General features: G+C 31.2%; 1 protein-coding gene across 1 annotated transcript in view; it reads left to right on the top strand.

Moving 5' to 3' along the window:
* ARHGAP35 (Rho GTPase activating protein 35) overlaps positions 1 to 12887 on the top strand; it is a 39608-nt gene that overhangs the window by 24242 nt on the left and 2479 nt on the right. The window contains exons 4-6 of the mRNA XM_064738231.1: positions 13 to 90; positions 4984 to 5115; positions 9112 to 9217. Of these exons, the coding sequence (XP_064594301.1) occupies positions 13 to 90; positions 4984 to 5115; positions 9112 to 9217 (316 nt within the window). The remainder of the gene's footprint in view (positions 1 to 12; positions 91 to 4983; positions 5116 to 9111; positions 9218 to 12887) is intronic.

Genomic DNA, 12887 nt, shown 5'->3' with positions numbered 1-12887 from the left:
TTTTTTTTGCAGGGCTGAGCACGGAGGGGATTTATCGAGTCAGCGGCAACAAATCGGAGATGGAGAGTTTGCAGCGCCAGTTTGACCAGGGTAAAATCCCAAAAAATCCCAAAAATCCAAAAAAAAATAATTAAAAATAAAAGAAAAATTTAAAAAATAAATCCAGAAAAAAACTTTTTAAAAATTCCCCCAAAAAATCCAGAAAAATTCTGAAAATACATCAGAAAAATCCCCCCAAAAATCCTAAAAAAATAATTAAAAATAAAAGAAAAATTTTTAAAAAAAATTCAGAAAAAACTTTTTTTAAATTCCCCCAAAAAATCCAGAAAAATCCTGGAAAAATCCACCCAAAAAGCCAAAAAAAATCCCCCAAAATCCCAAAAAAATCATTAAAAATAAAAGAAAAATTAAAAAAGAAAAATTCAGAAAAAACTTTTTAAAAATTCCCCCAAAAAAGCCAAAAAATATCCCCAAAAATCCAAAAAAAATCATTAAAAATAAAAGAAAAATTTAAAAAATAAATCCAGAAAAAACTTTTTAAAAATTCCCAAAAAAATCCGGAAAAATCCCCCCAAAAAAAGCCAAAAAATATCCCCAAAAATCCGAAAAAAATCATTAAAAATAAAACAAAAATTAAAAAATTAAAAAAAAAAATTCCCCAAAAAATCCAGAAAAATTCTGAAAAGACATCAGAAAAATCCCCAAAAAAAGCCCAAAAATCTCCCCAAAAATCCTTAAAAAATTAAAAATAAAAGAGAAATTAAAAAATAAAAAAAAATTCCAGAGAGTAGAAAAAAGGCAGAAAATTCCAGAAAAAAAATTTTAAATTCCCCAAAAAATCTAGAAAAATTCTGCAAAGACATCAGAAAAATCCCCAAAAAATATCCCCAAAAATCCGAAAAAAATTCATTAAAAATAAAAGAAAAATTTAAAAAATAAATCCAGAAAAAACTTTTTAAAAATTCCCAAAAAAATCCAGAAAAATCCTGGAAAAATCCCCCCCAAAAAAAGCCAAAAAATATCCCCAAAAATCCGAAAAAAAATCATTAAAAATAAAAAAAAAATAAAAAAAAATCTGGAAAAAAAAATTTAAAATTACCAAAAAAAATCCAGAAAAATTCTGAAAATACATCAGAAAAATCCCCAAAAAAAGCCAAAAAATATCTCCGAAAATCTTAAAAAAAATAATTAAAAATAAAAGAAAAATTTAAAAAATAAATCCAGAAAAAAACTTTTTAAAAATTCCCCCAAAAAATCCAGAAAAATTCTGAAAATACATCAGAAAAATCCCCCCAAAAATCCTAAAAAAATAATTAAAAATAAAAGAAAAATTCAAAAAATAAATCCAGAAAAATTTTTTTTAAAATTGCCCCCAAAAAATCCAGATAAATTTTGAAAATACATCAGAAAAATCCCCCAAAAAAACCCCCCAAAAAATCCCCAAAAATCCGAAAAAAATCAATAAAAACAAAAGAAAAATTAAAAAAATAAATCCAGAAAAAACTTTTTAAAAATTCCCCCAAAAAAATCCAGGAAAATTCTGCAAAGACATCAGAAAAACCCCAAAAAATATCCCCAAAAATCCTAAAAAAAATCAATAAAAATAAAAGAAAAATTTAAAAATTAAAAAAAAAGTTTCCAGAAAAAACTTTTTAAAAATTCCCAAAAAAATCCAGAAAAATCCTGGAAAAATCCCCCAAAAAAGCCAAAAAATATCCCCAAAAATCCCAAAAAAATCATTAAAAATAAAAGAAAAATTTAAAAAAATAAATCCAGAAAAAACTTTTTAAAAATACCCAAAAAAACCAAAAAATATCCCCAAAAATCCCAAAAAAATCATTAAAAATAAAAGGAAAATTAAAAATAAAATCCAGAAAAAACTTTTAAAAAATTCCCCAAAAAAAATCCAGAAAAATTCTGAAAATACATCAGAAAAATACCCCAAAAAAATCCGAAAAAAATCATTAAAAATAAAAGAAAAATTTAAAAAATAAATCCAGAAAAAACTTTTTAAAAATTCCCCAAAAAAATCCAGAAAAATCCTGGAAAAATCCCCAAAAAAAGCCAAAAAATATCCCCAAAAATCCGAAAAAAATCATTAAAAATAAAAGAAAAATTTAAAAATTAAAAAAAAAAATTCCCCAAAAAAATCCAGAAAAATTCTGAAAAGACATCAGAAAAATCCCCAAAAAAAGCCAAAAAATATCCCCAAAAATCCCAAAAAAATCATTAAAAATAAAAGAAAAATTTAAAAAATAAATCCAGAATAAACTTTTTAAAAATTCCCAAAAAAATCCTGGAAAAATCCCCCAAAAAAGCCAAAAAATATCCCCAAAAATCCGAAAAAAATCATTAAAAATAAAAGAAAAATTTAAAAATTAAAAAAAAAAAATTCCCCAAAAAAATCCAGAAAAATTCTGGAAAGACATCAGAAAAAAACCCCAAAAAAAGCCAAAAAATCTCCCCAAAAATCCTTAAAAAATTAAAAATAAAAGAGAAATTAAAAAATAAAAAAAATACCAGAAAGTAGAAAAAAGCCAGAAAATTGCAGAAAAAACTTTTTAAAAATTCCCCAAAAAAAATCCAGAAAAATTCTGCAAAGACATCAGAAAAATCTCCAAAAAAACCAAAAAATATCCCCCAAAAAATCATTAAAAATAAAAGAAAAATATAAAAAAAAAATCTGGAAAAAAAATTTTAAAAATTCCCAAAAAATCCAGAAAAATTCTGCAAAGACATCAGAAAAAAAACCCAAAAAAATCCGAAAAAAATCATTAAAAACAAAAGAAAAATTTAAAAATTATAAAAAAAATTCCAGAAAATCATTTTTAAAATTTCCCCAAAAAAACCAAAAAATATCCCCAAAAATCCTAAAAAAAATCATTAAAAATAAAAGAAAAATTTAAAAAATAAATCCAGAAAAAACTTTTTAAAAACTCCCCCGAAAAAATCCAGAAAAATTCTGCAAAGACATCAGAAAAATCACCAAAAAATATCCCCAAAAATCCTAAAAAAATGATTAAAAATAAAAGAAAAATTTAAAAATTAAAAAAGAAAAATTCCAGAAAAAACTTTTTAAAAATTCCCCAAAAAACCCAAAAAATATCCCCCAAAAATCCGAAAAAAATCATTAAAAATAAAAGAAAAATTTAAAAAATAAATCCAGAAAAATTTTTAAAAAATCCCCGAAAAAAATCCAGAAAAATCCTGGAAAAATCCCCCCAAAAAGCCAAAAAATATCCCCAAAAATAAAAAAAAAATCATTAAAAATAAAGAAAAATTTAAAAAATAAATCCAGAAAAAACGTTTTAAAAAATCCCCAAAAAAATCCAGAAAAATTCTGAAAATACATCAGAAAAATCCCCAAAAAACCCAAAAAATATCCCCAAAAAAATCATTAAAAATAAATTAAAAATTTAAAAAAAATCCAGAAAAAACTTTTTAAAAATTCCCCGAAAAATTCTGAAAAGACATCAGAAAAAAACCCCAAAAAAACAAAAAAATATCCCAAAAAAAATCATTAAAAATAAAACAAAAATTAAAAAAGAAAAATTCAGAAAAAAATGTTTAAAAATTCCCAAAAAAAATCCAGAAAAATCCTGGAAAAATCCCCCCAAAAAGCCAAAAAATATCCCCAAAAATCCCCAAAAAAATCATTAAAAATAAAAGAAAAATTAAAAAAGAAAAGTTCCAGAAAAAACTTTTTAAAAATTCCCCAAAAAAACCAAAAAATATCCCCCAAAAATCCGAAAAAAATAATTAAAAATAAAAGAAAAATTTTTAAAAAATCCAGAAAAAACTTTTTAAAAATTCCCCCAAAATAATCCAGAAAAAATCTGAAAATACATCAGAAAAATCCCCAGAAAATATCCCCCAAAAATCCTAAAAAAATCATTAAAAATAAAAGAAAAATTTAAAAAATAAATCCAGAAAAAACTTTTTAAAAATTCCCCCAAAACAAATCCAGAAAAAATCTGAAAAAAAATTAGAAAAAATCCTGGAAAAATAAAAAAAAATTCATAAAAATTCCAGGTAATTTTGGGTCAGATTTTCCTTTTTTTGACCAAAATTCCCATTTTTCACTCCCATTTTTCTGGGAATTTTGGGATTGGATTCCTCTTTTCCTGTCCCCCAAATCCCACAAATATTTTGGATTTTTAGGGCAAAAATTCCGAATTTTTAGCCCAAAAATTCCACATTTTAGGGCCAAAAATTCCGAATTTTAGGGCTGAAATTCCCATTTTTCACTCCCATTTTTCTGGGAATTTTAGGCTCACATTCCCCCTTTTCCTGACCCCAAATCCCACAAATTTTTTTGATTTTTAGAGCCAAAATCCTGAATTTTTAGCCCAAAAATTCAGAATTTTAGCTCCAAAATTCCTTCCAAAACCCCCAAAATTCCCGGATTTTTTTCCCGACTTTTCCCCAATTTTTTGTGGGAATTTTCCCCCATTCCCAAAGGAATTTTGGGGTTGGAATTTCCATTTTCTCACCCAAATTTTCCATTTGCAGACCACGGGCTGGACCTGGCCGAGAAGGATTTCACTGCGAAATTCAGAATTTTTGGGCTAAAATTCCCATTTTTCTGGGAATTTTGGGATTAAATTCCTCTTTTCCTGTCCCCCAAATCCCACAAATATTTTGGATTTTTAGGGCTAAAATTCTGAATTTTAGCCCAAAAATTCCACATTTTAGGGGCCAAAATTCCAAATTTTTGGACCAAAATTCCCATTTTTTCACTCCCATTTTTCTGGGAATTTTAGGCTCACATTCCCCCTTTTCCTGACCCCAAATCCCACAAATATTTTGGATTTTTAGAGCCAAAAATCTGAATTTTTAGCCCAAAAATTCAGAATTTTAGCGCCAAAATTCCCTCCAAAACCCCCCAAATTCCCGGATTTTTTTCCCGATTTTTTCCCCAATTTTTTCTGGGAATTTTGGGGTTGGAATTTCCATTTTTCTGACCCGATTTTCCGTTTGCAGACCACGGGCTGGACCTGGCCGAGAAGGATTTCACCGTCAACGCCGTCGCCGGCGCCATGAAAAGTTTCTTCTCGGAGCTGCCGGAGCCGCTGGTGCCCTACAGCGCCCAGCTGGAGCTGGTCGAGGCTCATAGTGAGTAAAAAATCCTCAAAATTCTAATTTTTCAGCCCAAAATTATCATTTTATTATTCCCCAATTTTTCCTGCAAAAATTCCCTTTTTTCCCATTCCCATTTTTTTCTCACTTTTTTCCCATTTTTTCCCCATTTTTTTTCCATTTTTTCCCCATTTTTTCACATTTTTCCCCCAAAAATTCCCTTTTTCCTTCAAAATTTCCATTTTTTCCCATGTTTTACACCCCAAAAATTCGGTTTTTTCCCTCCAAAATTCCCATTTTTTTCCAATTTTTTTCCCCAAATATTCCCTTTTTTTCCTCCAAAATTCCCATTTTTTTCCTATTTTTTCCCATATTTTCCCCCCAAAAATTCCCTTTTTTTTTTCCCATTTTTCCCTCCAAAATTCCCATTTTTTTCGCATTTTTTTCCCATTTTTTCCCCATTTTTTTCCCATTTTTTCTCCCAAAATTCCCATTTTTTTCCCATCTTTCCCATCTTTTCACCCCAAAATTCCCTTTTTTTTTCCCATTTTCTTCCCATTTTTTTCCCATTTTTCCCCCCAAAAAATTCGCTTTTTTCCCTCCAAAATTCCCATTTTTTCCCCATTTTTCACCCCAAAATTCCCATTTTTTTCCCATTTTTCCACCCCAAAATTCCCATTTTTTTCCCATTTTTTCCCCCAAAAATTCCCTTTTTTCCCTCCAAAATTCCCATTTTTTCACCCCAAAATTCCCTTTTTTTGCCCCATTTCCCCCCATTTTATCCCTCAAAATTCCCCATTTTCTGCCAAAAATTCCAATTCTTTTCTCCATTCTCCTCCCCAAAATCCTCATTGGATTCCATCAAGAATTTCTCATTCAATCCTGATGAATTCCTCATTAATTGGGGTTCATTAATGGTTAATTGGCTCAGTCATTCCCAGCCCTGCAGCTGGAGCTGGTCGAGGCCCACAGTGAGTCAAAAATCCTCAAAATTCTAATTTTTCATCCTAAAATTATCATTTTATTATTCCCCTTTTTCCCGGCAAAATTCCCATTTTTTTTCCCTTTTTTTCCCCCAAAATTCCCATTTTTTTCCCATTTTTTTCACATTTTTCCACACCCAAATTTCGCTTTTTTCCCCCAAAATTCCCATTTTTTTCCCTCCAAAATTCCCATTTTTTTCCCATTTTTTTCCCATTTTTCCCCCATTTTTCCCCATTTTCCCCCCAAAATTCCCATTTTTTTCCCATTTTTTCACCTTCAAAATTCCCATTTTTTCTCCCATTTTTCCCCCAAAAAATTTGCTTTTTTCCCTCCAAAATTCCCATTTTTTTCCCCATTTTTCCCCATTTCCCCCCCAAAGTTCCCATTTTTTTTTCCCATTTTTTTCCCATTTTTCACCATTTTTCCACCCCAAATATTCCCTTCTTCTCACCCAAAAATTCCCATTTTTTTCCATTTTTTTCCCATTTTTCCACTAAAAAATTCCCATTTTTTCCTCGTTTTCCCTCCCCAAAATTCCCATTTTTTCCCATTTTTTCCCATTTTTTCACCCCATTTTTCCCATCTTTCCACCCCAGAATTTCCCTTTTTTCCCTCCAAAATTCCCATTTTTCCCCATTTTTTTCCCATTTTTTTCCCATTTTTTCACCCCAGATATTCCCTTTTTTCCCTCCAAAATTCCCATTTTTTTCCCATTTTTTTCCATTTTTTCCCCATTTTTCCCCCAAAATTCCCATTTTTTCCCGTTTTCACCCCGCAAAATTCCCATTTTTTTTTCCCATTTTTTCACCCCATTTTTCCCATTTTTTTCCCATTTTTTCCCCCCAAAAATTCGCTTTTTTCCCTCCAAAATTCCCATTTTTTTCTCATTTTTCCACCCCAAAAATTCCCATTTTTTCCATTTTTCCCCCAAAAAATTCCCTTTTTTCCCTCCAAAATTCCCCTTTTTTTCCCATTTTTCCCCACATTTCCCTCCCCATGAAATTTCCCCTTTTTTCCCATTTCTGCCCCATTTTCCCCTTTTAAAGTCCCATTTTTCCACCCCATTTCCCCCAAAATATTCCAATTTTTTCCCATTTTTCCCATCTTTCCACCCCAAAATTTCCCTTTTTTCCCTCCAAAATTCCCTTTTTTTCCCATTTTTTTCCCATTTTTTTCCCCATTTTTTACCCATTTTTCCCCCATCTTTCCACCCCAAAAATTCCCTTTTTTCCCTCCAAAATTCCCATTTTTTCCCCATTTTTCACCCCAAAATTCCCATTTTTTCCCATTTTTTTCCCATTTTCCCCCCATCTTTCCACCCCAAAATTCCCATTTTTTTCCCCCAAAAAATTTGCTTTTTTCCCTCCAAAATTCCCATTTTTTTCCCATTTTTTCACCCCAAAATTCCCATTTTTTTCCCATTTTTTCCCATATTTCCCCCCCAAAAATTCCCTTTCTTCCCTCCAAAATTCCCATTTTTTCCCCCCCAAAATTCCCTTTTTTTTTCCCATTTTCACCCCAAAAATTTCCTATTTTTTCCCATTTTTTCCCATCTTTCCACCCCAACAATTCCGTTTTTCCCTCCAAAATTCCCATTTTTTTCCCATTTTTTTCCCATTTTTCCCCCCCAAAAATTCGCTTTTTTCCCTCCAAAATTCCCATTTTTTTCCCATTTTTCCCCCAAAATTCCCATTTTTTCCCCTTTTTTTCCCCTCCAAAATTCCCATTTTTTTCTCATTTTTCCCCCAAAATTCCCATTTTTTCCCCTGTTTTTCCCTTCCAAAATTCCCATTTTTTCCATTTTTCCACCCCAAAAATTCGCTTTTTTCCCATTTTTTCCCCAAATATTCCCTTTTTTCCACCCCAAAAATTCCCATTTTTTCCCCATTTTTCCCCCAAAAATTCCCATTTTTTCCCCATTTTCCCCCCAAAATTCCCATTTTTTTCCCCATTTTTTCACCCAATTTTTCCCAATTTTTTCCCATCTTTCCACCCCAAAAATTCCGTTTTTTCCCTCCAAAATTCCCATTTTTTTCCCATTTTTCCCCATTTTTTTCCCAAATATTCCCTTTTTTTCCCTCCAAAATTCCCACTTTTTTTCCCATTTTTTTCCCATTTTTCCCCCAAAAATACGCTTTTCTCCCTCCAAAATTCCAATTTTTTTCCCATTTTCCCCTTAAAATTCCCATTTTTCACCCGATTTTTTTGATTTTTTCACCCAAAATTCCCATTTTTTCCACTTTATTAATTTAATAATTAATAAACAATTAAAATATTTTAATTTTTATTGAATTTCAGAGATCAATGACCGGGAGCAGAAGCTGCTGAGGAAATTCCCATTGCCTCCCCAAATATATTTATATAATAATTATATATATAATATATATAATTATACATATAATATATATAATTTTACAAATTATATATAATTATTATATTATTATTCTTATACTAATTATATAAAATAATATAAAATTATTATATTATATATTATTATAATAAATTCCCTTTTTTATCCCCATTTCCACCCCCCAAAATTCCAATTTTTTATTATATTAAATATATAATATAATATTATTTTATTATGTATTATTTATAAATATATATAAAATTATTATATATAAATTTTATATAATTATAATTATTATTATAATTATTATATAAATGTTATATGTATTTATAAAATTATATATAATTTTTTTATATATAATGATATATAATATATACAATTATATATAATATATATAAAATTATATATATAATTATATATAATTATATATAATTATATATAATTATTATATTATTGTTATTATAATTATTATATAAAATAATATAAAATTTTTATATTATATATTATTATAATAAATTCCCTTTTTTATCCCCATTTCCACCCCTCAAAATTCCAATTTTTTTCCCATTTTTCCCCTTAAAATTCCCATTTTTCACCCGATTTTTTTGATTTTTTCACCCAAAATTCCCATTTTTTCCGCTTTATTAATTTAATAATTAATAAGCAATTAAAATATTTGAATTTTTATTGAATTTTAGAGATCAATGACCGGGAGCAGAAGCTGCTGGCGCTGCGGGAGGTGCTGAGGAAATTCCCCCGCGAGAATTACGAGGTTTTCAAATACGTCATCGCCCACCTCAACAGGTCAGGAAAATTCCGGAGTTTTTGGGAATTTTGGGAATTTTAGGGAATTTTAGGGAATTTGGAATTTTAGGAATTTATTTGGGAATTTTTGGGGATTTTTTTCTGGGATTTTTGGGGGTTTTTTGGTGATTTAATGTGAATTTTTGGTGGATTTTTAAAATATTTTTGGGGGATTTTTCCATATTTTTGTTTGAATTTTGGGAGAATTTTTAGGGAATTTTTTCTGGAATTTTTGGGGAATTTTTTCTGGAATTTTTAGGGTTTTTTTGGTGGTTTTTGGATGATGTTTTCCATATTTTTATTTTAATTTTGGGAGAATTTTCAGGGAATTTTTAAATTATTTTTAGAGGATTTTTCAGGATTTTTTGGGGATTTTTCAGGAATTTTTCCTGAATTTTGGGAGAATTTTTTGGGAATTTTTTGGGGATTTTTTTCTGGATTTTTGGGGGTTTTTTGGTGATTTTATGTGAATTTTTGGTGATTTTATGTCAATTTTTTGGTGATTTTATGTCAATTTTTGGTGGATTTTTTTCCATATTTTTGTTTGAATTTTGGGAGAATTTTTGTGGAATTTTTTGGGAATTTTTCTGGAATTTTTGGGGGATTTTTCCATATTTTTATTTTAATTTTGGGAGAATTTTCAGGGAATTTTTAAATTATTTTTAGAGGATTTTTCAGGATTTTTGGGGGATTTTTCCTGAATTTTGGGAGAATTTTCAGGGAATTTTTTGGGGATTTTTTTGGGATTTTTTCTGGGATTTTTGGGGGTTTTTTGGAGGTTTTATGGGAATTTTTGGTGATTTAATGTCAATTTTTGGTGGATTTTTTTAAAATATTTTTTTGGAATTTTTCCATATTTTTGCTTGAATTTTGGGAGAATTTTTGGGGATTTTTTTGGGAATTGATTTGGAATTTTTCTGGAATTTTTGGGGTTTTCTGCTGTTTTTTTGGTGGTTTTTTTGAGATTTTGGTGGGTTTTTTTCCACTTTTTTGTTTGAATTTTGGGAAGATTTTTTGGGAATTTTTCTGGAATTTTGGGGTTTTTTTGGAGGTTTTATGGGAATTTGTGGTGGATTTTTTTATATTTTTGGGGGATTTTTCCATATTTTTGTTTGAATTTTGAGAGAATTCTCAGAGAATTTTATTTATTATTTTTAGAGGATTTTTCTGGAATTTTTGGGAATTTTTCTGGTGATTTATTGGGATTTTTTTGGGATTTTTCCTTAATTTTGGGAGAATTTTCAGGAAATTTCTTGGGGATTTTTTTTAATTTTTAAGGAATTTTTGGGCGATTTTTTGTGGATTTTTCTTTAAATTTTGGAAGAATTTTCAGGAATTTTTTGGGAAAATTTTTGGGAAATTTTTAATTTTTTTAAATTTTCCAGTGATTTTGGGGATGGATTTTCAGCAATTTTAACGTGATTTTTTTGTAGATTTTTCTTAAAATTTTGGAAGAATTTTCAGGAATTTTTGGGAAAATTTTGGGGGAAATTTTAAATTTTTGGGGAGGGATTTTCAGCAATTTTTCCGTGATTTTTTTGTGGATTTTTCTTGAAATTTTGGAAAAATTTTCTGGAATATTTTGAGGAATTTTTCAGATTTTTCCCCAAAAATTTTTTAATTTTTTTTGCAATTTTTTTGCAATTTTTGGAGGAATTTTTGATGGAATTTTGGGCCAATTTTGATGGAATTTTGGGGGAATTTTTGGCCAATTTGTGGGATTTTCTGACCACCAATATCTCAAGAACCTGGTGGTCACCAAGAACTTCTCCAGGGTCATTTTTGGGAGGGAATTTTGGGTATTTTGGAGGTTTTATGGAATCTCCTGACCACCAAGTGGTCACTCACAATGTCCACCCAGGTGACCCTGATGGTCAGCGAACCTGTGGTCACCAAATCTCAGGTCATTTTGGGCAATTTTGTGGGAATTTTGGTATTTTGGAGTTTTATGGAATCTCTGACACAATGTCATTTGAGTGTCACCCAAGTGACGTGATGGTCCAGACTTGGTGCACAGAACTTCTCAGGGCATTTCTGGGGGGGAATTTTTGGTATTTTGGAGGTTTTATGGAGTCTTCTGACCACCAAATGGTCATTTTGATGTTGTCCACCCCAGGGTGACCCTGATGGTCAGCAGGAACCTGGTGGTCACCAAGAACTTCTCCAGGGTCATTTTTGGGGCAATTTTAATGGGAATTTTTGTAATTCTGAGGTGTTTTGGGTTCTTCTGGCCACCAAATGGTCATTTTGATGTTGTCCACCCCAAGGTGACCCTGATGGTCAAGAGGAACCTGGTGGTCACCAGGAACTTCTCCAGGATCATTTTTTCGGGCAATTTTAATGGGAATTTTTGGTATTTTGGAGGTTTTATGGATTCTTGTGGCCACCAAGTGGTCATCACCATGTCCCCCCAAGGTGACCCTGATGGTCAGGAGGAACCTGGTGGTCACCAAGAACTTCTCCAGGGTCATTTTTGGGGCAATTTTGATGGGAATTTTGGGTATTTTGGAGGTTTTATGGATTCTTCTGACCACCAAGTGGTCACTCCACCAATGTCCACCCCAAGGTGACCCTGATGGTCAGCAGGAACCTGGTGGTCACCAAGAACTTCTCCAGGGTCATTTTTTGGTCAATTTTGGTGGGAATTTTTTGTAATTCTGAGGTGTTTTGGGTTCTTTGACACTAGGGTCACCACCAATGTCACCCTGAGTGTCACTTGCATTGTCACTCAGGAACTATGGTCACCAGAACTCTCAGGAACTTTGGGTCATTTTTTGGTGTTTTGATGGGATTTTTGGTATTTTGAGGTTTTTGGAATCTTCTGCCACAAGGGTCACTCAATCCACAAGTGACCGATGTCAGCGAACCTGTGTCACCAGCTTCTCCCATTGAATTTGGTATTTGAGATGTCCACACCAATGGATGGTTCACCCAAGGTACCTATGTCCAGGTGGGAACTTTCGGGATTTTTTGGGGCATTTTGGTGGGAATTTTTGTAATTTTGGAGGTTTTTGGTTCTTTGACCACAGTGGTCACTCAACCAATGTCCACCACTAGTGGTACTTTGATGCCCAGCTAGGAACCTGATGGTCACCAAGAACTTCTCACGGAATTGTATTTTTTGGCAATTTGTGGAATTTTTGTATTTTGAGTGTTTTGGGTTCTTCTGACCACTGATGGTCATTTTGATGTTGTCCACTCTAAGGTGACCTGATGGTCAGCAGGAACCTGTGGTCACCGAAACTTCTCCAGGATATTTTTGGGCATTTTGATGGAATTTTGTAATTCTGAGGTGTTTTGGGTTCTTCTGACCACCAAATGGTCACTCTGGTGTTGTCCACCCCAAGGTCATTTTAGTGGTCAGCAGGAACCTGGTGGTCACCAGGAACTTCTCCAGGGTCATTTTTTGGTCAATTTTGATGGGAATTTTTTGTAATTTTGAGGTGTTTTGGGTTCTTCTGCCCACCAAGTGGTCATTTTGATGTTGTCCACTCAAAGGTGACCCTGATGGTCAGCAGGAACCTGGTGGTCACCAAGAACTTCTCCAGGGTCATTTTTGGGGCAATTTTGATGGGAATTTTTGGTATTTTGGAGGTTTTATGGATTCTTCTGCTCACCAAGTGGTCACTCCACCAATGTCCACCCCAAGGTGACCCTGATGGTCAGCAGG

This window comes from Zonotrichia leucophrys, unplaced genomic scaffold (assembly GCF_028769735.1).
Source record: "Zonotrichia leucophrys gambelii isolate GWCS_2022_RI unplaced genomic scaffold, RI_Zleu_2.0 Scaffold_226_81349, whole genome shotgun sequence".
NCBI lineage: Eukaryota > Metazoa > Chordata > Aves > Passeriformes > Passerellidae > Zonotrichia > Zonotrichia leucophrys.
This window is presented reverse-complemented; position numbering and strand designations above follow the sequence as displayed.